This window comes from Agelaius phoeniceus, chromosome 3 (genome assembly GCF_051311805.1).
Source record: "Agelaius phoeniceus isolate bAgePho1 chromosome 3, bAgePho1.hap1, whole genome shotgun sequence".
Classification (NCBI taxonomy): domain Eukaryota; kingdom Metazoa; phylum Chordata; class Aves; order Passeriformes; family Icteridae; genus Agelaius; species Agelaius phoeniceus.
In genome coordinates this window covers 1,873,744-1,898,396 of record NC_135267.1, presented here as the reverse complement: position 1 = coordinate 1,898,396, position 24,653 = coordinate 1,873,744, and the positions used below count along the sequence as shown (strand labels likewise).

Here is a 24,653-nt window from a genome sequence, read left to right as displayed (position 1 = left end):
CGCACACGCACGGCCGTGGACATTCCCCATGTCCCCACGGTGTCCCAGCTCGGTGTCCCCATGTCCCCATGGTGTCCCCATGGTGTCCCAGCTCAGTGCGGGAGCGCACACGCACGGCCGTGGACATTCCCCATGGTGTCCCCCATTCCCGGTGACCATTCCCGTGTCCCCATGGTGTCCCCATGTCCCCACGGTGTCCCCATGCTGTCCCAGCTCGGTGTCCCCATGTCCCCATGGTGTCCCCATGTCCCAGCTCGGTGCGGGAGCACACACGCACGGCCGTGGACATTCCCCATGGTGTCCCCATGTCCCCATGCTGTCCCCATGTCCCAGCTCGGTGCGGGAGCGCACACGCACGGCCATGGACATTCCCCATTCCCCATTCCTGGTGACCATTCCCATGTCCCCATGGTGTCCCCACGGTGTCCCCATGCTGTCCCAGCTCGGTGCGGGAGCGCACACGCACGGCCGTGGACATTCCCCATTCCCCATTCCCCAGTCCCCATGCTGTCCCAGCTCGGTGTCCCCATGTCCCCATGCTGTCCCCAATGTCCCAGCTCGGTGCAGGAGCGCACACGCACGGCCGTGGACATTCCCCATTCCCCATTCCCATGTCCCCATGGTGTCCCAGCTCGGTGTCCCCATGTCCCCACGGTGTCCCCAATGTCCCAGCTCGGTGCGGGAGCGCACACGCACGGCCGTGGACATTCCCCATTCCCCATTCCTGGTGACCATTCCCATGTCCCCACGGTGTCCCCATGGTGTCCCCATGCTGTCCCAGCTCGGTGCGGGAGTGCACACGCACGGCCGTGGACATTCCCCATTCCCCATTCCCGTGTCCCCATGTCCCCATGCTGTCCCCATGCTGTCCCAGCTCGGTGCGGGAGCGCACACGCACGGCCGTGGACATTCCCCATTCCCCATTCCCCATTCCCATGTCCCCACGGTGTCCCCATGTCCCAGCTCGGTGCGGGAGCGCACACGCACGGCCGTGGACATTCCCCATGGTGTCCCCATGTCCCCATGCTGTCCCCATGTCCCAGCTCGGTGCGGGAGCGCACACGCACGGCCGTGGACATTCCCCATGTCCCCACGGTGTCCCAGCTCGGTGTCCCCATGTCCCCACGGTGTCCCCAATGTCCCAGCTCGGTGCGGGAGCGCACACGCACGGCCGTGGACATTCCCCATGGTGTCCCCATGTCCCCATGGTGTCCCCATGTCCCAGCTCGGTGCGGGAGCGCACACGCACGGCCGTGGACATTCCCCATTCCCCATTCCCCATTCCCCATTCCCCATTCCCCATTCCTGGTGACCATTCCCCATGTCCCCACGGTGTCCCCACGGTGTCCACATGTCTCCGCGGTGTCCCCATGTCCCCACGGTGTCCCAGCTCGGTGCAGGAGCGCACACGCACGGCCGTGGACATTCCCCATTCCCCATTCCCATGTCCCCACGGTGTCCCCATGTCCCCACGGTGTCCCCATGCTGTCCCAGCTCGGTGCGGGAGCGCACACGCACGGCCGTGGACATTCCCCATTCCCCATTCCCCATTCCCATGTCCCCACGGTGTCCCCATGTCCCAGCTCGGTGCGGGAGCGCACACGCACGGCCATGGACATTCCCCATTCCCCATTCCCGGTGACCATTCCCATGTCCCCATGCTGTCCCCATGCTGTCCCAGCTCGGTGCGGGAGCGCACACGCACGGCTGTGGACATTCCCCATGTCCCCACGGTGTCCCAGCTCGGTGTCCCCATGTCCCCACGGTGTCCCCATGCTGTCCCAGCTCGGTGCGGGAGCGCACACGCACGGCCGTGGACATTCCCCATTCCCATGTCCCCATGTCCCCACGGTGTCCCCACGGTGTCCCCATGTCCCCGTGTCCCCATGTCCCCATGTCCCCACGGTGTCCCCACGGTGTCCCCAATGTCCCAGCTCGGTGCGGGAGCGCACACGCACGGCTGTGGACATTCCCCATTCCCCATTCCCGGTGACCATTCCCATGTCCCCACGGTGTCCCCATGTCCCCATGTCCCCATGCTGTCCCAGCTCGGTGCGGGAGCGCACACGCACGGCCATGGACATTCCCCATTCCCCATTCCCATGTCCCCACGGTGTCCCAGCTCGGTGTCCCCACGGTGTCCCCACGGTGTCCCCATGTCCCAGCTCGGTGCAGGAGCGCACACGCACGGCCGTGGACATTCCCCATTCCCGGTGACCATTCCCATGTCCCCATGGTGTCCCCATGGTGTCCCCATGCTGTCCCCATGTCCCAGCTCGGTGCGGGAGCGCACACGCACGGCCGTGGACATTCCCCATTCCCCATTCCCGTGTCCCCATGTCCCCATGGTGTCCCCATGGTGTCCCAGCTCGGTGCGGGAGCGCACACGCACGGCCGTGGACATTCCCCATTCCCCATTCCCATGTCCCCATGTCCCCATGCTGTCCCCATGCTGTCCCCATGTCCCAGCTCGGTGCGGGAGCGCACACGCACGGCCGTGGACATGCGCGTGGGCGTGCACAGCGGCGCCGTGCTGGGCGGCGTGCTGGGCCAGAAGCGCTGGCAGTACGACGTCTGGTCCACCGACGTCACCGTGGCCAACAAGATGGAGGCGGGCGGCATCCCCGGGTGAGTGTCCCCACGCCGGGGCGGCCGCGGTGGCCGCGGTGACGCTGAGGTGACGGCGGTGGCCGCGGCAGGCGCGTGCACATCTCGCAGAGCACCGTGGACTGCCTGAAGGGAGAGTTCGAGGTGGAGCCGGGCGAGGGCGGCTCCCGCTGCGAGTACCTGAGGGACAAGGGCATCGTCACCTACCTGGTGGTGGTCCCCAAGCAGGGGCTAAGGCACGGCGTCAACGGCGTGGTGAGTGGCACCCCTGGGGACAGTGGGGACAATGGGGGGGACATGGGTGTGGGGACATTGACATTGATTGTGTCAGTGGCGTGGTGAGTGGCACTGCTGGGGACAGCATGGACAATGGGGGGGACATGGGGACATTGACATTGATTGTGTCAGTGGCGTGGTGAGTGGCACTGGTGGGGACAGTGGGGACAATGCGGGGGACATGGGTGTGGGGACATTGACATTGATTGTGTCAATGGCATGGTGAGTGACACTGGTGGGGACAGCGGGGACAATGGGGGGGACACTGGGGACATTGTCACTGATAGTCCCATGACATGGTGAGTGGCACTGCTGGGGACAGCGGGGACAATGGGGGGGACATGGGGGATAGGGGTGTGGGGACATTGTCACTGATTGGGTCAATGGTGTGGTGAGTGGCACCGCTGGGGACAGCGGGGACAATGGGGGGGACACTGGGGACATGGGTGTGGGGACATTGTCACTGATTGTCCCATGGCGTGGTGAGTGGCACTGCTGGGGACAGTGGGGACAATGGGGACAATGGGGACATGGGTGTGGGGACATTGTCACTGATTGGGTCAATGGCGTGGTGAGTGGCACCCCTGGGGACAGCGGGGACATTGAGGGGGACACGGGGGACATGGGCGTGGGGACATTGACACTGATTGGGTCAACGGCTTGGTGAGTGCCACCAGTGGAGACAGCAGGGACAATGGGGACATGGGGACATGGGTGTGGGGACATGGGTGGGGGGACATTGTCACTGATTGGGTCAATGGTGTGGTGAGTGGCACTACTGGGGACAGTGGGGACAATGGGGACATGGGGACATGGGTGTGGGGACATTGACATTGATTGATGTCAATGGTGTGGTGAGTGGCACTGGTGGGGACAGCGGGGACAATGGGGGGGACACTGGGGACATTGTCACTGATTGCGTCAACGGCGTGGTGAGTGGCACTGCTGGAGACAGCGGGGACAATGGGGACATGGGGACATGGGTGTGGGGACATTGACATTGATTGATGTCAATGGTGTGGTGAGTGGCACTGCTGGGGACAGCGGGGACAATGGGGGGGACATGGGGGACATGGGTGTGGGGACATTGACACTGATTGTGTCAATGGCGTGGTGAGTGGCACTGCTGGGGACAGTGGGGACAATGGGGGCGATATGGGGACATTGTCACTGATTGTGTCAATGACGTGGTGAGTGGCACTGCTGGGGACAGTGGGGACACTGGGGACATGGGGACATGGGTGTGGGGACATTGAGGTTGATTGTGTCAGTGGCGTGGTGAGTGGCACTGATGGGGACAGAGGGGACAATGGGGACATGGGGTATGGGGACATTGAGGTTGATTGTGTCAGTGGTGTGAGTGGCACCAATGGGGACAGCAGGGACAATGGGGACATGGGTATGGGGACATTGTCACTGATTGTCCCATGGCGTGGTGAGTGGCACCAATGGGGACACTGAGGACACTGGTGGGCACATGGGGTGTGGGGACATTGTCACTGATTGTGTCAATTGCGTGGTGGGTGGCAGTGCTGAGGACAACGGGGAGACACGGGGGACACCAGGGACACTGGGGGGGACACTGGGGACATGGGTGTGGGGGGACACCCACGGTGACCGCATGCCACCACAGACACTGTCACTGACCGTGTCCCACGGTGTGTTGGGTGGCACTGGTGACACAGTGACATGGTGACACCCACCATGCCCCCGTCCCCCATAGACACTGTCACTGACCGTGTCCCACGGCGTGACGGGTGGCACTGGTGACACAGTGACACAGTGACACCCACCATGTCCCTGTCCCACAGCGTGATGGGTGGCACTGGTGACACAGTGACACAGTGACACCCAAGATGCCCCTGTCCCCCTCCCTGACCTCGTCCCACGGCGTGTCGGGTGGCACTGGTGACACAGTGACACGGTGACACGGTGACACAGTGACACAGTGACACCCACCATGCCCCTGTCCCCCTCCCTGACCTCGTCCCACGGTGTGACAGATGGCACTGGTGACACAGTGACACAGTGACTCAGTGACACAGTGACACCCACCATGCCCCTGTCCCACAGCGTGATGGGTGGCACTGGTGACACAGTGACACAGTGACACCCACAATGTCCCCTGTCCCCACAGAAGCTGTCCCTGACCTCGTCCCACGGCGTGTTGGGTGGCACTGGTGGCACTGGTGGCACTGGTGGCACTGGTGACACAGTGACACAGTGACACAGTGACACATGACACAGTGACACCCACCATGCCCCTGTCCCCCACAGAAGCTGTCCCTGACGTCATCCCACAGCGTGACGGGTGGCACTGGTGACACAGTGACACGGTGACACGGTGTCACGGTGTCACCCACAATGTCCCCTGTCCCCACAGAAGCTGTCCCTGACCTCGTCCCACGGCGTGACGGGTGACACAGTGACACAGTGACACAGTGACACAGTGACACATGACACAGTGACACCCACCATGCCCCTGTCCCCCACAGAAGCTGTCCCTGACCGTGTCCCATGGCGTGACAGGTGACACTGGTGACACGGTGACACAGTGACACGGTGTCACCCACCACGATGCCCCTGTCCCCCACAGAAGCTGTCCCTGACCTCGTCCCACGGCGTGACGGGTGGCATGGGTGACACAGTGACACGGTGTCACCCACAATGTCCCCTGTCCCCACAGAAGCTGTCCCTGACCGTGTCCCACGGCGTGACGGGTGGCACTGGTGACACAGTGACACAGTGACACCCACAATGTCCCCTGTCCCCCTCCCTGACGTCGTCCCATGGTGTGACAGATGGCACTGGTGACACAGTGACACGGTGACACAGTGACACGGTGTCACCCACCATGCCCCTGTCCCCCACAGACACTGTCACTGACTGTGTCCCACGGTGTGACGCATGACACTGGTGACACAGTGACACCCACCACGCCCCTGTCCCCACAGAAGCTGTCCCTGACCTCGTCCCACGGCGTGACGGGTGGCACTGGTGACAGAGTGACACAGTGACACAGTGACACGGTGACACAGTGACACGGTGTCACCCACAATGTCCCCTGTCCCCCACAGAAGCTGTCCCTGACCGTGTCCCATGGCATGACGGGTGACACTGGTGACACAGTGACACAGTGACACCCACAATGTCCCCTGTCCCCTCAGAAGCTGTCCCTGACCTCGTCCCACGGCGTGTCGGGTGACACTGGTGACACGGTGACACAGTGACACAGTGACATGGTGACACAGTGACACAGTGACACCCACCACGATGCCCCTGTCCCCCACAGAAGCTGTCCCTGACCATGTCCCATGGCGTGTCGGGTGACACTGGTGACACGGTGACACAGTGACACGGTGTCACCCACAATGTCCCCTGTCCCCACAGAAGCTGTCCCTGACCTCGTCCCACAGCGTGACGGGTGACACTGGTGACAGAGTGACACAGTGACACGGTGACACGGTGACACAGTGACACGGTGACACAGTGACACGGTGACACCCACCACGCCCCTGTCCCCCACAGACACTGTCACTGACTGTGTCCCATGGCGTGACGGGTGACACGGTGACACAGTGACACGGTGACACGGTGACACGGTGACACCCACCACGCCCCTGTCCCCACAGAAGCTGTCCCTGACCTCGTCCCACGGCGTGTCGGGTGGCACTGGTGACACAGTGACACGGTGACACCCACCATGCCCCTGTCCCCCTCTCTGACGTCGTCCCATGGTGTGACAGGTGGCACTGGTGACACAGTGACACGGTGACACGGTGACACAGTGACACAGTGTCACCCACAATGTCCCCTGTCCCCACAGAAGCTGTCCCTGACCGTGCCCCACGGCGTGACGGGTGACACAGTGACACAGTGACACGGTGACACAGTGATACCCACCATGTCCCTGTCCCCCTCCCTGACCTCGTCCCATGGTGTGACAGATGGCACTGGTGACACAGTGACACAGTGACACCCACAATGTCCCCTGTCCCCTCAGAAGCTGTCCCTGACCTCGTCCCACGGCGTGACGGGTGGCACTGGTGACACGGTGACACAGTGACACAGTGACACAGTGACACGGTGACACGGTGACACAGTGACACAGTGACACCCACAATGTCCCCTGTCCCCACAGAAGCTGTCCCTGACCTCGTCCCATGGTGTGACGGGTGGCATGGGTGACACAGTGACACAGTGACACAGTGACACGGTGACACCCACCATGCCCCTGTCCCCACAGAAGCTGTCCCTCACCTCGTCCCACAGCGTGACGGGTGACACAGTGACACGGTGACACGGTGACACGGTGACACAGTGACACGGTGTCACCCACAATGTCCCCTGTCCCCACAGAAGCTGTCCCTGACCTCGTCCCACGGCGTGTCGGGTGGCACTGGTGACACTGGTGATACGGTGACACGGTGTCACCCACAATGTCCCCTGTCCCCACAGAAGCTGTCACTGACCGTGTCCCATGGCGTGACGGGTGACACTGGTGACACGGTGACACAGTGACACGGTGACACAGTGACACGGTGTCACCCACCGTGCCCCTGTCCCCCACAGAAGCTGTCCCTGACCTCGTCCCACGGCGTGACGGGTGGCACTGGTGACACGGTGACACAGTGACACCCACGATGTCCCTGTCCCCACAGAAGCTGTCCCTGACCTCGTCCCACGGCGTGACGGGTGACACAGTGACACAGTGACACGGTGGCAGCCACCACGCCCCTGTCCCCCACAGAAGCTGTCCCTGACCGTGTCCCATGGCGTGACAGGTGACACGGTGACACAGTGACACAGTGACACGGTGACAGCCACCACGCCCCTGTCCCCACAGAAGCTGTCCCTGACCGTGTCCCACTGTGTGACGGGTGGCACTGGTGACACAGTGACACGGTGACACAGTGACACGGTGTCACCCACAATGTCCCCTGTCCCCCACAGAAGCTGTCCCTGACCTCGTCCCACAGCGTGACGGGTGGCACTGGTGACACGGTGACACAGTGACACAGTGACACGGTGACACGGTGACACAGTGACACAGTGACACAGGGACACAGTGACACAGTGACACCCACCATGCCCCTGTCCCCCTCCCTGACGTCGTCCCATGGTGTGACAGATGGCACTGGTGACACAGTGACACGGTGACACGGTGACACAGTGACACAGTGTCACCCACAATGTCCCCTGTCCCCACAGAAGCTGTCCCTGACCGTGTCCCACGGCGTGACAGGTGACACGGTGACACAGTGACACAGTGACACGGTGACACGGTGACACAGTGACACAGTGACACCCACCACCATGCCCCTGTCCCCACAGAAGCTGTCCCTGACCTCGTCCCACGGCGTGTCCCCTCCTCCTGTCACCACCAACGGTGGCCTCAGCCCGGAGCCCCCCGAGGACGCCGAGCGCGGCCGCAGCAGCTCCGTGGAGCTCGACGACGACGACGACACCGAGGTACCCAAACTGTCCCCACCGTGTCCCCAGGGTGTCCCCTTGGTGTCCCCAGGGTGTCCCCAGGCTCCCAACCCGTCCTTCCTGAGCCCCCAGTGGCGGCTGCAGTACCCAGAACTCCCTTGGTGTCCCCAGGGTGTCCCCAGGGTGTCCCTGGGCTGCCCCTGCCATGTCCCCACGGTGTCCCCAGGGTGTCCCCACCATGGTGTCCCCATGGTATCTCCTTGGTGTCCCTGCCATGTCCCCACGGTGTCCCTGCCGTGTCCCCACGGTGTCTGTGCATTGTCCCCTTGGTGTCTCCTCAGTGTCCCCACAGTGTCTCCTTGGTGTCCCATTGGTGTCCTGGAGATGTCCCCATGTTGTTCCCACGGTGTCCCCACAGTGTCCCCTCGGTGTCCCTGGGCTGTGCCCGCGGTGTCCCCTTGGTGTCCCCTTGGTGTCCCCACGTTGTCCCCGCTGTGTCCCTTGGTTGTCCCCGCAGTGTCCCCACAGTGTCTGTGCATTGTCCTCTTGGTGTCCTCATGGCGTCCCCACGGTGTCCCTGTCCTGTCCCCATGGTGTCCCCTCGTTGTCCCCAGATTCCCAACCCTTCATTCCCAAATCCCCGCCGGCGGCTGCAGCTGCGGGACCTGGCCGAGCGCGTGCTGTCCCCAGGATGTCCCCAGGGTGTCCCCAGGGTGTCCCCGGGGTGTCCCCAGGCTGTCCTGGCAATGTCCCCACGGTGTCCCCTCGGTGTCCCCAGGTTCCCAACCCGTCGTTCCCCAATCCCCGCCGGCGGCTGCGGCTGTGGGACCTGGCTGAGCACGTGGTGTCCCCAGGGTGTCCTGGCAATGTCCCCCAGGCTGTCCCCTCATTGTCCCCTCGTTGTCCCCAGGTTCCCCACCCGTCGTTCCCAAATCCCCATCAGTGGCTGCAGCTGCGGGACCTGGCCAAGCGCGTGCTGTCCCCAGGGTGTCCCCAGGGTGTCCCAGCCATGTCCCCATGGTGTCCCTGAGCTGTCCCCCACGGTGTCCCCACAGTGTCCCCTCGGTGTCCCTGGGCTGTGCCTGCGGTGTCCCTGTGGTGTCCCCATGTTGTCCCCACAGTGTCCCCTCAGTGTCCCCATAGTGTGCCCTTGGTGTCCCTGCAGTATCCCCACGGTGTCTGTGCATTGTCCCCTTGGTGTCCCTGGGGTGTCCCCATGGTGTCCCTGCCGTGTCCCCGCCATGTCCCCATAGCGTCCTCACAGTGTCCCATTGGTGTCCTGGAGATGTCCCCATGTTCTTCCCACGGTGTCCCCATGTTGTCCCCTTGGTGTCCCTGATGTGTCCCCATGGTGTCTCCTCAGTGTCCCCTCAGAGTCCCCATGGTGTCCCCACGGTGTCCGTGCCCTGTCCCTGTGGTGTCCCCTTGGTATCCTCAGGGCGTCCCCAGGGTGTCCTCTCGCTGTCCTCTCAGTGTCTCCACCATGTCCTCGTGCTGTCCCCTCAGGGTCCCCTCTGTGTCCCCACGGTGTCCCCACGGTGTCCCCTGGGCTGTCCCCAGGGTGTCCTGGCAATGTCCCCTCAGTGTCCCCTGGGTGTCCCCAGATTCCCAACCCATCATTCCCAAACCCGCGTTGGCGGCTGCAGTGCCCAGAGCTCCCCGTGGTGTCCCCACAGTGTCCCCTCGGTGTCCCCTTGGTGTCCCCACCTTGTCCCCGCTGTGTCCCTGGGCTGTCCCTGCAGTGTCCCCACAGTGTCTGTGCATTGTCCCCTTGGTGTCCCTGGGGTGTCCCCATGGTGTCACCTCAGTGTCCCCTCAGAGTTCCCATGGTGTCCCTGCCCTGTCCCCACGGTGTCCCCACGATGTCCCCAGGTTCTCCACCCATCATTCCCAAATCCGCGCCGGCGGCTGAAGCTGCGTGACCTGGCCGAGAACGTGCTGTCCTCAGGGTGTCCCTGTGGTGTCCTGGCAGTGTCCCCATGGTGTCCCCAGGGTGTCCTGGCAGTGTCCCCTCAGTGTCCCCTCATTGTCCCCAGCTTCCCCACCCGTCGTTCCCAAATCCCCATCAGTGGCTGCGGCTGCGGGACCTGGCCGAGCGCGTGCTGTCCCCAGGGTGTCCCCGCGGTGTCCTGGCAATGTCCCCAGGGTGTCCCCAGGGTGTCCTGGCAATGTCCCCACGGTGTCCCCTCATTGTCCCCAGGTTCCCAACCCGTCGTTCCCCAACCCGCGCCGGCGGCTGCGGCTGCGGGACCTGGCCGAGAACGTGCTGTCCCCAGGGTGTCCCCTGGGTATCCCCAGGGTGTCCCTGTGGTGTCCCAGCCATGTCCCCATGGTGTCCCTGAACTGTCCCCCACAGTGTCCCCACAGTGTCCCCTCGGTGTCCCTGGGCTGTGCCCGCGGTGTCCCCACAGTGTCCCCACAGTGTCCCCTTGGTGTCCCCATGCTGTCCCTGGGCTGTCCCTGCAGTATCCCCACGGTGTCTGTGCATTGTCCTCTTGGTGTTCCCGGGCTGTCCCCAGGATGTCCTGGCAATGTCCCTATGATGTCCCCTCGTTGTCCCCAGGTTCCCAACCCATCGTTGCCAAATCCCCATCAGCGGCTGCGGGACCTGGCCGAGCGCGTGCTGTCCCCAGGCTGTCCCCAGGGTGTCCCCAGGGTGTCCCCAGGGTGTCCCCAGGGTGTCCTGGCAACTTCCCCAGGCTGTCCTGGCAGTGTCTCCAGGGTGTCCCCTCGTCCCCAGGTTCCCAACCCGTCATTCCCGAATCCGCGCCGGCGGCTGCGGCTGCAGGACCTGGCTGAGCGTGTGCTGTCCCCAGGGTGTCCCGGCAGTGTCCCCAGGGTGTCCCCACGGTGTCCTGGCAATGTCCCCACGATGTCCCCATGGTGTCCCCAGGTTCCCAACCCGTCGTTCCCCAATCCCCACCAGCAGCTGCGGCTGTGGGACCTGGCCGAGCGTGTGCTGTCCCCAGGGTGTCCTGGCAATGTCCCCATGGTGTCCCCTCGTTGTCCCCAGGTTCCCAACCCATCGTTCCCAAATCCCCATCAGTGGCTGTGGCTGCGGGACCTGGCCGAGCGCGTGCTGTCCCCAGGGTGTCCTGGCAGTGTCCCCTCAGTGTCCCCTCGTTGTCCCCAGGTTCCCAACCCGTCGTTCCCCAACCCGTGCCGGCGGCTGCGGCTGTGGGACCTGGCCAAGCGCGTGCTGTCCCCAGGGTGTCCCCACAATGTCCCCACGATGTGCCCTCATTGTCCCCAGGTTCCCAACCCGTCGTTCCCCAGTCCCCACTGGCAGCTGTGGCTGTGGGACCTGGCCGAGCGCGTGCTGTCCCCAGAGTGTCCCTGCCCTGTCCCAACAATGCCCCCAGGGTGTCCCCAGGGTGTCCTGGCAATGTCCCCAGGGTGTCCCCATGGTGTCCCCTCAGTGTCTCCTCGTTGTCCCCAGGTTCCCCACCCATTGTTCCCAAATCCCCATCAGCGGCAGCGGCTGCGGGACCTGGCCGAGCGTGTGCTGTCCCCAGGGTGTCCTGGCAGTGTCCCCAGGGTGTCCTGGCAATGTCCCCACGGTGTCCCCTCGGTGTCCCCAGGTTCCCAACCCGTCGTTCCCGAATCCCCGCCGGCGGCTGCGGCTGCGGGACCTGGCCGAGCGCGTGGTGTCCCCAGGGTGTCCTGGCAGTGTCCCCAGGGTGACCCCAGGGTGTCCTGGCAATGTCCCCAGGCTGTCCTGGCAATGTCCCCATGGTGTCCCCAGGTTCCCAACCCTTCATTCCCCAATCCCCGCCGGCGGCTGCGGCTGCGGGACCTGGCCGAGCGCGTGCTGTCCCCATGGTGTCTGTCCCCAGGGTGTCCTGGCAATGTCCCCACGATGTCCCCAGGGTGTCCTGGCAATGTCCCCTCGTTGTCCCCAGGTTCCCAACCCATTGTTCCCCAACCCGCGCCGGCGGCTGCGGCTGCGGGACCTGGCCGAGCGCGTGCTGTCCCCAGGCTGTCCTGGCAATGTCCCCAGGCTGTCCTGGCAATGTCCCCTCGTTGTCCCCTCGTTGTCCCCAGGTTCCCAACCCTTCGTTCCCCAACCCGCGCCGGCGGCTGCGGCTGCGGGACCTGGCCGAGCGCGTGCTGTCCCCAGGGTGTCCTGGCAATGTCCCCGGGGTGTCTCTGTGGTGTCCTGGCAATGTCCCCTCAGTGTCCCCTCATTGTCCCCACAGGTTCCCAACCCGTCGTTCCCCAACCCGTGCCGGCAGCTGCGGCTGAGGGACCTGGCCGAGCGCGTGCTGTCCCCAGGCTGTCCCCACGATGTCCCCATGGTGTCCCCTCGGTGTCCCCAGGTTCCCAACCCGTCGTTCCCCAACCCGCGCCGGCGGCTGCGGCTGCGGGACCTGGCCGAGCGCGTGGCGGGGGCGGCGCAGAACGAGCAGGAGCTGAACCGGCTGCTGAACGAGGCCCTGCTGGAGCGCGAGAGCATCCAGGCGTGAGTTCGGCCCCAAAAATCCCCTCAGGAATTCACAAAAATTCAAAAAAAAAAAAAAAAATCTCTCTGAAATTCACGAAAATTTAAAAAAAAAAAAAATCCTGAAAATTCCCAGAAATTCCCACAACTTCCTGAGAATTTTCCGAAATTCCCGAATACCACAAAAATTCTCGAAGATTTCTGAAATATCCCCCAAAAAAAAACCCCAAAATTCCTGAAAAATACCCCCCCCAAAAATCCTGAAAATTCCCCAAAACTCGCACAAATTCAAAAAAAAACCCCAATATTTCCCTGAAACTCCCTAAAATCCCTCCAAATTCCTGAAAATTTGAACAAATTCCCAAAAATTCCCCCAAACCCCTCAAAATTCCCAAAAATACCCAAAAGCATCCCAAAACAATCCCATAAAATCCCTAAAATTCCCAAAAATTCCTGAAAAATAGCCCCCCAAAAAATCCTGAAAATTCCCCAAAACTCCCATGAATTCCCAAAAAAACCCAATAATTCCCTGAAACTCCCTAAAATCCCTCCAAATTCCTGAAAATTTGAACAAATTCCCAAAAATTCCCCCAAACCCCTCAAAATTCCCAAAAATATCCAAAAGCATCCCAAAACAATCCCATAAAAATCCCTAAAATTCCCCAAAAATTCTCAAAAAAATCACCCCAAAAATCTGCAAAAATTCCCAAAAAAATCCCCAAAAAATCCTCAAAATTCCCAAAAATTCGTGAAAATTCAAAAAAATTCACAAAAAAATCCCTAAAATCCCACAAATTCCCGAAAAATCTCAAAAATTCCCGGAAACTCTCAAAAATTCCTACAAATTCCTGGAAATTCCTACAAACCCATCAAAATTCGTGAAGATTCCCAAAAGCATCCCAAAACAATCCCATAAAATCCCTAAAATTCCCAAAAACTCCCCAAAAAAATCCCCCAAAATCCCCCAATAAATCCCCCCTAAAAATCTGCAAAAATTCCCAAAAAATCGCCAAAAAAATTCCCCCAAAATCCCCCAAAAATCCCCAAAACTCCCCAAAAAATTCCCTCAAAAAAACCCCAAACCCCCCCCAAAATCCCAAAAAATCCCCTCCAAAAAAAAACTCCCAAAAACTCCCAAAAAATCCCAACAATTAAAAAAAAATCCCCCAAAAATCCCAAAAAACCCCAAAAATTCCAAAAAAACCCCCAAAAATTCCCAAAAAATCCCAAAAAAATTTCACCAAAATTCCCAAAAATCGCCAAAAAATCAATAAAATCCCGAAAAAATCCCCAAAAAATTCCCCAAAAATTTGCAAAAATCCCCCCAAAAAAATCCCCAAAAAATCCCCAAAATATCCCCCCTAAAAAACCCCAAAAATTCCCAAAAATCCCCCAAAAATCTGCAAAAATCCACAAAAAAATCCCCAAAAAAATCCCCAAAAATCCCCAATAATCTGTAAAAATCCCCCCAAAATATCCCCCCTAAAAACCCCCAAAAATTCCCCAAAATCCCCACAAATCTGCAAAAATCCGCAAAAAATCCCCCCAAAAATCCCCAAAAAGATCCTAAAAAATCCCCAAAAATCTGCAAAAATTCCCCCAAAAAATTCCCAAAAAGATCCTAAAAAATCCCCAAAAATCTGCAAAAATTCACCCAAAAATCCCCCAAAAAATCCCCAAAAAATCTGGAAAAATTCCCAAAAAGTCCCCAGAAATCTCAAAAAATCCCCAAAAAGTCCCCAGAAATCCCAAAATAACCCCCCCCAAAAAACCCCAAAAATCCCCAAAGAAAATCCCCCAAAAATCCAAAAAAATCCCCACAAAAATCCTCCAAAAAATCCCAAAAATTAAAAAAAAATCGCCAAAAAAATCCTTCAAAAATCCCCAAAAACTCCCCCAAAAATCCCTAAAAAATCCCCCAGAAATCCCCCAAAAATTCCCCAAAAATGCCATAAAAATCCCCCAAAAATTTCCCAAAAATTTGCAAAAATCCCCAAAAAATCCCCAAAAAATCCTAAAAAATCCCCCAAAAAAATCCTAAATAATCCCCAAAAATTCCCCAAAAATCCCAAATCCCCCAACGCCCCCAGGCTGAAGGGCCGGAGCACGTTCCGGCTGTCGCTGCAAACCCCCAATAAATCCCCAAAAAATCTGCAAAAATTCCCAAAAAAATCCCAAAAAATCCTCCCAAAAATCCCCATAAATCCCCCAATAAATCCCTCCAAAAATCTGCAAAAATTCCCCAAAAATCGCCAAAAATTCCCAAAAAAATCCCCCAAAAATCCCAAAAAAATCCCAAACCCCCCCCAAAATTCCCAAAAAAAATCCCCAAAAATCCCCCAAAAATCCCCAAAAAATCCCAAAAAATCCCCCCAAAAAATCCTAAAAAATTTGCAAAAATTCCCCAAAAAATCCTCAAAATCCCCAAAAAATCCCAAAAAATCCCAAAAAATTCCCTCTGAAAAATCCCCAAAAATTAAAAAAAATCCACAAAAATTCAAAAAAAAAATCCTCAAAAAATCCCCCCCCAAAATCCCAAAAAAATCCCCCAGAAATCCCCCAAAAATCCCAAAAAAATCCCCAAAAATTCCCCAAAAATCCCATAAAATTCCCCAAAAATCCCCCAAAATTCCCAAAAACCGCCCATTAAATCCCCACAAAAATCTGCCAAAATTCCCAAAAATCCCCCAAAAAATCCCGCAAAAAATCCCCAAAAATCCCTAAAAAATCCCAACCACCCCCAAAATTCCCAAAAAAATCCCAAAAAATCCCCCAAAATTCCCCAAAAAATCCCAAAAAATCCCCCCAAAAAATCCTCAAAATCCCCAAAAACTCCCAAAAAATCCCAAAAAATTCCCCCTGAAAATTCCCCAAAAATTTTAAAAAAATCTACAAAAATTCAAAAAAAAATCCCCAAAAAATCCCCCCCCAAAATCCCCAAAAAATCCCCAGAAATCCCCCAAAAATCCCCAAAAATTCCCCAAAAATCCCCCAATAAATCCCCCAAAAATCCCCAAAAAATCCCCCAAAATTCCCCAAAAAATCCCCAAAAAATCCCCCCAAAAAACCCCCAAAAATCCCCCCCAAATTCTCCAAAAATTCCCCAAAAATTTGCAAAAATTCCCCAAACCCCCCCCCAATAAATCCCCACAAAAATTTGCAAAAATCCCCAAAAATCCCCCAATAAATCCCCACAAAAATCTGCAAAAATTCCCAAAAATTCCTGAAAATTAAAAAAAATTTCACAAAAATTCCCCCAAAATCCCAAAAAATCCCCAAAAACCCCCCAAAAATCCCCACAAAAATCTGCAAAAATTCCCAAAAATCCCCCCATTAAATCCCCACAAAAATCTGCCAAAATTCCCAAAAAATCGCCAAAAAAATCCCCCAAAAAATCTGCAAAAATTCCCCAAAAAATCCCAAAAAATCCCCAAAAAATCCCCCAAAAAATCCTAGAAAATCCCCAAAAATTCCCCAAAAATTCCCCAAATCCCCCAAACGCTCCCAAACGCCCCCAGGCTGAAGGGCCGGAGCACGTTCCGGCTGTCGCTGCAAACCCCCAATAAATCCCCAAAAAAATCTGCAAATATTCCCAAAAAAATCCCCAAAAAATCCCAAAAATCCCCCAAAAATCTGGAAAAATTCCCAAAAAAATCCCCCAAAAAAATCCCAAAAATCGCCAAAAAATCCCAAAAAAATCCCGAAAAAATCCCCAAAAAATTCCCCAAAAATTTGCAAAAATCCCCCCCCAAAAAAATCCCCAAAATATCCCCCCTAAAAAACCCCAAAAATTCCCAAAAATCCCCCAAAAATCTGCAAAAATCCACAAAAAATCCCCCAAAAAATCCCAAAAAATCCCCAATAATCTGTAAAAATCCCCCCAAAATATCCCCCCTAAAAAACCCCAAAAATTCCCAAAAATCCCCACAAATCTGCAAAAATCTGCAAAAAATGCCCCCAAAAATCCCCAAAAAGATCCTAAAAAATCCCCAAAAATCTGCAAAAATTCCCCCAAAAAATTCCCAAAAAGATCCTAAAAAATCCCCAAAAATCTGCAAAAATTCACCCAAAAATCCCCCAAAAAATCCCCAAAAAATCTGGAAAAATTCCCAAAAAATCCCAAAAAATCCCCAAAAAGTCCCCAGAAATCCCAAAATAACCCCCCCCAAAAAACCCCAAAAATCCCCAAAGAAAATCCCCCCAAAATCCCCCAAAAATCCCCAAAGAAAATCCCCCAAAAATCCAAAAAAATCCCCACAAAAATCCTCCAAAAAATCCCAAAAATCCCAAAAAAATCGCCAAAAAAATCCCTCAAAAATCCCCAAAAACTCCCCCAAAAATCCCCCAAAAAATCCCCCAGAAATCCCCCAAAAATTCCCCAAAAATCCCCCAATAAATCCCCAAAAATCCCCCAAAAATTTCCCAAAAATTTGCAAAAATCCCCAAAAAATCCCAAAAAAGTCTCCAAGAAATCCCCCAAAATTCCCCCAAAATTCCCCAAAAATCCCAAATCCCCAACGCCCCCAGGCTGAAGGGCCGGAGCACGTTCCAGCTGTCGCTGCAAACCCCCAATAAATCCCCAAAAAATCTGCAAAAATTCCCAAAAAAATCCCAAAAAATCCCACAAATCCCCCAAAAAATCCCCCAAAAAATCCTAAAAAATCCTAAAAAATCCCCAAAAATCCCACAAATCCCCCAAACCCCCCCAGGCTGAAGGGCCGGAGCACGTTCCGGCTGTCGCTGCAAACCCCCAATAAATCCCAAAAAATCCGCAAAAATTCCCCAAAAAAATCCCAAAAAATCCCCAAAAAATCCCCCAAAAAATCCCCCAAAAAATCCCAAAAAATCCCAGAAAAGTCTCCAAAAATTCCCCAAAAATTCCCCAAAAATCCCAAATCCCCAACGCCCCCAGGCTGAAGGGCCGGAGCACATTCCGGCTGTCGCTGCAAACCCCCAATAAATCCCCAAAAAATCTGCAAAAATTCCCCAAAAAAATCCCCAAAAAATCCCAGAAAAGTCTCCAAAAAATCCCAAAAATCCCCCAAAAAATCCTAAAAATTCCCCCAAAAATTCCCCAAAAATCCCAAATCCCCCAAATCCCCCAGGCTGAAGGGCCGGAGCACGTTCCGGCTGTCGCTGCAAAGCCCCAATAAAACCCCAAAAAATCTGCAAAAATTCCCAAAACAAATCCCAAAAAATCTCCAAAAAATCCCCCAAAAATCTGTAAAAATTCCCAAAAAAATCCCCAGAAAAATCCTCCCAAAAATCCCCCAATAAATCCCTCCAAAAATCTGCAAAAATTCCCAAAAAATCGCCAAAAATCCCCCAAAAAATCCCCCAAAAAATCCCCCAAAAAATCCTCCAAAAAATCCCCAAAAATCCCCAAAAAATCCCCAAAATTCCCCAAAAATCCCATAAAATTCCCCAAAAATCCCCAAAAAATCCCCCAAAATTCCCAAAAAAACCCCCAAAATTCCCCAAAAATCCCCAAAAATCCCCAAAACCCCCCAATAAATCCCCCAAAAATCTGCAAAAATTCCCAAAAAAAATCCCCAAAAAATCCTAAAAATTCCCCCAAAAATTCCCCAAAAATCCCAAATCCCCCAAATCCCCAACGCCCCCAGGCTGAAGGGCCGGAGCACGTTCCGGCTGTCGCTGCAAACCCCCAATAAATCCCCAAAAAATCTGAAAAAATTCCCCAAAAATCCCCCAAAAAATCTGCAAAAATTCCCCAAAAAATTCCCAAAAATCCCCAAAAAATCCCCCAAAAAATCCTAAAAAATCCCCAAAAATTCCCAAAAAATCCCAAAAAATCCCCCAACGCCCCCAGGCTGAAGGGCCGGAGCACGTTCCGGCTGTCGCTGCAAACCCCCAATAAATCCCCAAAAAATCTGCAAAAATTCCCAAAAAAATCCCCAAAAAAATCCCCACAAAAATCCTCCAAAAAATCCCAAAAATTAAAAAACAATCGCCAAAAAATCCCTCAAAAATCCCCAAAAATTCCCCCAAAAATCCCTAAAAAATCCCCCAGAAATCCCCCAAAAATCCCCCAAAAATTTCCCAAAAATTTGCAAAAATCCCCAAAAAATCCCAAAAATCCCCCAAAAAATCCTAAAAAATCCCCAAAAATTCCCCAAAAACCCCAAATCCCCAACGCCCCAGGCTGAAGGGCCGGAGCACGTTCCGGCTGTTGCTGCAAACCCCCAATAAATCCGCAAAAAATCTGCAAAAATTCCCAAAAAAATCCCCCAAAAAATCCCAAAAAATCCCAGAAAAGTCTCCAAAAAATCCCCAAAAATTCCCCAAAAAATCCTAAAAAATCCCCAAAAATTCCCCAAATCCCCCAAATCCCCCAAACGCTCCCAAACCCCCCCAGGCTGAAGGGCCGGAGCACGTTCCGGCTGTCGCTGCAAACCCCCAATAAATCCCCAAAAAATCTGCAAAAATTCCCAAAAAAATCCCCCAAAAAATCCCACAATAAATCCCCAAAAAAATCCCCAAAAATCCCCCAAAAAATCCTAAAAAATCCCCAAAAATTCCCCAAAAATCCCAAATCCCCCAACGCCCCCAGGCTGAAGGGCCGGAGCACGTTCCGGCTGTTGCTGCAAACCCCCAATAAATCCGCAAAAAATCTGCAAAAATTCCCAAAAAAATCCCCCAAAAAATCCCAAAAAATCCCAGAAAAGTCTCCAAAAAATCCCAAAAAATTCCCCAAAAAATCCCAAAAAATCCCCAAAAAATCCTAAAAAATCCCCAAAAATCCCCCAAAAATCCCAAATCCCCCACGCCCCCAGGCTGAAGGGCCGGAGCACGTTCTGGCTGTCGCTGCAAAGCCCCAATAAATCCCCAAAAAATCTGCAAAAATTCCCAAAAAAATCCCCTAAAAAATCCCAGAAGTCTCCAAAAATCCCCAAAAATTCCCCAAAAAATCCCAAAAATCCCCCAAAAAATCCTAAAAATTCCCCCAAAAATTCCCCAAAAATCCCAAATCTCCCAACGCCCCCAGGCTGAAGGGCCGGAGCACGTTCCGGCTGTCGCTGCAAACCCCCAATAAATCCCCAAAAAATCTGCAAAAATTCCCAAAAAAATCCCCCAAAAAATCCCCAAAAAATCCCCCAAAAAATCCCCAAAAAAATCCCAAAAATCCCCAAAAAAATCCTAAAAAATCCCCAAAAATCCCCCAAAAACCCCAAATCCCCCAGGCTGAAGGGCCGGAGCACGTTCCGGCTGTCGCTGCAAACCCCCAATAAATCCCCAAAAAATCTGCAAAAATTCCCCAAAAAATCCCAAAAAATCCCCCAAAATCCCCAAAAAATAAAAAAAAAATTCCCCAAAAGTCCTAAAAATTCCCCCAAAAAATCCCAAAAATCCCCCCAAAAATCCTATAAAATCCCAAAATAGGCCCCAAAAATTCCCCCAAAATCCAAAAAATATCCAAAAAAATTCTCAAAAATTCCCAAAAAATCCCCAAAAAATTCCTGAAAAATTTTCAAAAATTCCCCCAAACCCCCCCCCAAAAACCCCAAAAAATCCCCAAAACCCCCAATAAATCCCCACAAAAATCTGCAAAAATTCCCCAAAAAATCCCAAAAAAATCTCAAAAAATCCCCCGAAAATCCCCCAAAAATCCCCCAATAAATCCCCAAAAAATCCCCACGAAATTCTCCAAAAATTTGCAAAAATTCCCCAAAAAATCCCCAAAAACCCCCCATTAAATCCCCACAAAAATCTGCAAAAATTCCCCAAAAATCGCCAATAAATCCCCACAAAAATCTGCAAAAAATCCCCCCAAAAATCCCAAAAAATCCCAGAAAAGTCTCAAAAAAATCCCCAAAAATTCCCCAAAAATCCCAAATCCCAAACCCCCCCAGGCTGAAGGGCCGGAGCACGTTCCGGCTGTCGCTGCAAACCCCCAATAAATCCCCAAAAAATCTGCAAAAATTCCCAAAAAAATCCCCAAAAAAATCCCACAATAAATCCCCCAAAGAAATCCCAAAAATCCCCCAAAAAATCCTAAAAAATCCCCAAAAATTCCCCAAATCCCCCAAATCCCCCAACCCCCCCAGGCTGAAGGGCCGGAGCACGTTCCGGCTGTCGCTGCAAACCCCCAATAAATCCCCAAAAAATCTGCAAAAATTCCCAAAAAAATCCTAAAAAATCCCCAAAAAATCCCCCAAAAAAATCCCCCAAAAAATCCCACAAATCCCCCAGAAAAATCCTAAAAAATTCCCAAAAATCCCCCCAAAAAATCCTAAAAAATCCCCAAAAATTCCCCAAATGCCCCAAATCCCCCACGCCCCCAGGCTGAAGGGCCGGAGCACGTTCCGGCTGTTGCTGCAAACCCCCAATAAATCCCCAAAAAATCTGCAAAAATTCCCAAAAAAATCCCCAAAAAATCCCCAAAAAATCCCCCAAAAAATCCTAAAAAATCCCCAAAAAATCCCCCAAAAAATCCTAAAAAATCCCCCAAAATCCCCCAAAAATCCCAAATCCCCCAAATCCCCCCAGGCTGAAGGGCCGGAGCACGTTCCGGCTGTCGCTGCAAACCCCCAATAAATCCCAAAAAAATCTGCAAAAATTCCCAAAAAAATCTCCAAAAAATCCCCAAAAAATCCCCCCCCAAAATCCCAAAAAAATCCCCCAGAAATCCCCCAAAAATCCCAAAAAAATCCCAAAAATTCCCAAAAAAATTCCCCAAAAATCCCATAACATTCCCCAAAAATCCCCAAAAAATCCCCCAAAATTCCCAAAAAACCCCCCCAAATTCCCCAAAAAATCCCCAAAAAATCCCTCCAAAAATCCCCTCAAAATTCTCCAAAAATTCCCCAAAAATTTGCAAAAATTCCCCAAAAATCCCCCAATAAATCCTCACAAAAATCTGCAAAAATTCCCAAAAAATCCTGAAAATTAAAAAAAATTTCACAAAAATTCCCCCAAAATCCCAAAAAAATCCCCAAAAACCCCCCAAAAAATCCCCACAAAAATCTGCAAAAATTCCCAAAAAAATCGCCAAAAAAATCCCCCAAAATATCCCCAAAAATTCCTAAAAAAATCCCAAAAAATCCCCAAAAAATCCCCCAAAAAATCCTAAAAAATCCCCAAAAATTCCCCAAAAACCCCAAATCCCCCAATGCCCCAGGCTGAAGGGCCGGAGCACGTTCCGGCTGTCGCTGCAAAGCCCCAATAAATCCCCCAAAAAATCTGCAAAAATTCCCAAAAATCCCCCAACAAATCCCCCAAAAAATCCTAAAAAATCCCCAAAAATTCCCCAAAAACCCCAAATCCCCAACGCCCCCAGGCTGAAGGGCCGGAGCACGTTCCGGCTGTCGCTGCAAACCCCCAATAAATCCCCAAAAAATCTGCAAAAATTCCCCAAAAAATCCCCCAAAAAATCCCAAAAATCCCCAAAAAATCCTAAAAAATCCCCAAAAATTCCCCAAATCCCCCAAATCCCCCACGCCCCCAGGCTGAAGGGCCGGAGCACGTTCTGGCTGTCGCTGCAAACCCCCAATAAATCCCCAAAAAATCTGCAAAAATTCCCAAAAAATCCCCCAAAAAATCCCCGAAAAGTCTCTAAAAAATCCCAAAAATCCCCCAAAAATCCCCTAAAAAATCCCCCAAAAACCCCAAATCCCCAACGCCCCCAGGCTGAAGGGCCGGAGCACGTTCCGGCTGTCGCTGCGTTTCACCGACCCCGACATGGAGACGCGCTACTCGGTGGAGAAGGAGAAGCAGAGCGGCGCCGCCTTCAGCTGCTCCTGCGTCGTCCTCGTCTTCACCGCCCTGGTGGAGGCCGTCATCGACCCCTGGTAGGCCCTGGGGACACCTCGGGGACACCTCGGGGACACCTTGGGGACACCTCCGGTGTCACCCTCTGACCTCCGACCCCTTCCGGGCAGGTTGGTGGCCAACTACGTGACCTTCGCGGTGGGCGAGGTGCTGCTGGCGGGGCTCACCCTCTGCTCCTTGGCCGCCATCTTCCCGAGGGTGAGGAGGGGACGCGCCTCGGGGACGTCCTCGGCGGCGCGCGGTGGCCCCCGGTGTGACCGCTCGGCGCCGGTTGTCACCGCAGGCCTTCCCCAGAAAGCTGGTGGCCTTCTCCACCTGGATCGACCGCACGCGCTGGGCGCGCAACACCTGGGCCATGGCGGCCATCGCCATCGTCACCGCCGCCGACATCGTGGACATGGTGAGGGGGCGGGCGCTGAGGGGACGCCGCCCCTGGCCCCGCTGGCACCTCGTGTCAGCCTCGTGTCCCCAGCTGGGATGCCATGGAGGACACGGGGTGGTGGCCAATGGGGACACCAAAGGGTGGTGGCAGTGAGGGACAGCGCAGATATTGCAGCTCCATCGCCCTGGTGGCCATGGTGGCCACTGTGTCCCCATGTCCCCAGGTTGGCTGCCATGGGGACCATGGGTGGTGACCAGTGGGGACACCAAGGAGTGGTGGCTGTGAGGGACAGCGCAGATATTGCAGCTCCATCACCCTGGTGGCCATGGAGGCCATTGGGACCCAAGTTTGGCTGCCATGGGGACCATGGGGTGGTGACATCAGGGCCACCATGGGGTGGTTGCTGCAAGGAGCAGCCAAAACACTGAGTTTACACCATCCTGGTGGCCATGGTGGCCTCCATGTCCCCATGTCCCCAGCTCAGCTGCCATGGGGACCATGGGGTTGTGGCCAGTGGGACATTGTGGCCACCTCCGGGTGGTGGCTGTGAGGGACAGCACCGATATTGCAGCTCCATCACTCTGGTGGCCATGGTGGCCACCGTGTCCCCATGTCCCCAGTCTGGCTGCCATGGGGACCATGGGGTGGTGACATCAGGGCCACCAAGGGGTGGTGGCTGTGAGGAGCAGCCAAAACACTGAGTTTACACCACCCTGGTGGCCATGGTGGCCACCGTGTCCCCATGGTGACCCCAGTGTCATGTCCTCAGCTGGGCTGCCATGGGGACCATGGGGTGGTGACCAATGGGACATCAGGGCCACCATGGGGTGGTGGCTGTGAGGAGCAGCCAAAACACTGCAGTTACACCACCCTGGTGGCCATGGTGGCCGCCACCGTGTCCCCATGGTGACCCCATTGTCATGTCCCCAGCTCAGCTGCCATGGGCATTGTGGTGGTGTGGTGGCCAACAGGACATCAGGGCCACCATGGGGTGGTGGCCATGAGGAGCAGCCCAGATATTGCAGCTCCATCACCCTGGTGGCCACCATGGCCACCACTTTGTCACCATGTCACCACCTTGGCTGCCATGGGGACCATGGGGTGGTGACCAATGGGGCATCGGGGCCACCATGGGGTGGTGACCAACGGCACCTCGGGGCCACCATGAGGCGGTGGCCAGTGGGACATTGGGGCCACCATGGGGTGGTGACCATGAGGGGCACCCTCAGCATTGCAGCTCCATCACCCTGGTGGCCATGGTGGCCACTGTGTCCCCATGTCCCCAGCTCAGCTGCCATGGGGACCATGGGGTGGTGACAAGTGGGACATTGTGGCCACCTCTGGGTGGTGGCTGTGAGGAGCAGCCTCAGCATTACAGCTCCATCGCCCTGGTGGCCACCATGGCCACCACTTTGTCACCGTGTCCCCAGGTTGGCTGCCATGGGGACCATGGGGTGGTGACATCAGTGTCACCATGGGGTGGTTGCTGCAAGGAGCAGCCAAAACACTGAGTTTACACCATCCTGGTGGCCATGGTGGCCACCGTATCCCCATGTCCCCAGCTCGGCTGCCATGGGGACCACGGGGTGGTGACCAATGGGGACATTGTGGCCACCTCCGGGTGGTGGCTGTGAGGGACAGCACCGATATTGCAGCTCCATCACCCTGGTGGCCACCATGGCCACCACTTTGTCACCATGTCACCACCTTGGCTGCCATGGGGAC

General features: G+C 54.9%; 1 protein-coding gene across 4 annotated transcripts in view; it reads left to right on the top strand.

Annotated features, from left to right (window-relative positions):
• Positions 1 to 24,653, top strand: part of ADCY3 (adenylate cyclase 3) — a 93,148-nt gene that overhangs the window by 49,406 nt on the left and 19,089 nt on the right. For all 4 annotated transcript variants that reach the window (XM_077176452.1, XM_077176451.1, XM_077176455.1 and 1 more), the window contains exons 6-12: positions 2,470 to 2,628; positions 2,700 to 2,862; positions 8,218 to 8,355; positions 12,636 to 12,778; positions 22,405 to 22,566; positions 22,657 to 22,744; positions 22,830 to 22,946. In XM_077176452.1, the coding sequence (XP_077032567.1) occupies positions 2,470 to 2,628; positions 2,700 to 2,862; positions 8,218 to 8,355; positions 12,636 to 12,778; positions 22,405 to 22,566; positions 22,657 to 22,744; positions 22,830 to 22,946 (970 nt within the window). The remainder of the gene's footprint in view (positions 1 to 2,469; positions 2,629 to 2,699; positions 2,863 to 8,217; positions 8,356 to 12,635; positions 12,779 to 22,404; positions 22,567 to 22,656; positions 22,745 to 22,829; positions 22,947 to 24,653) is intronic.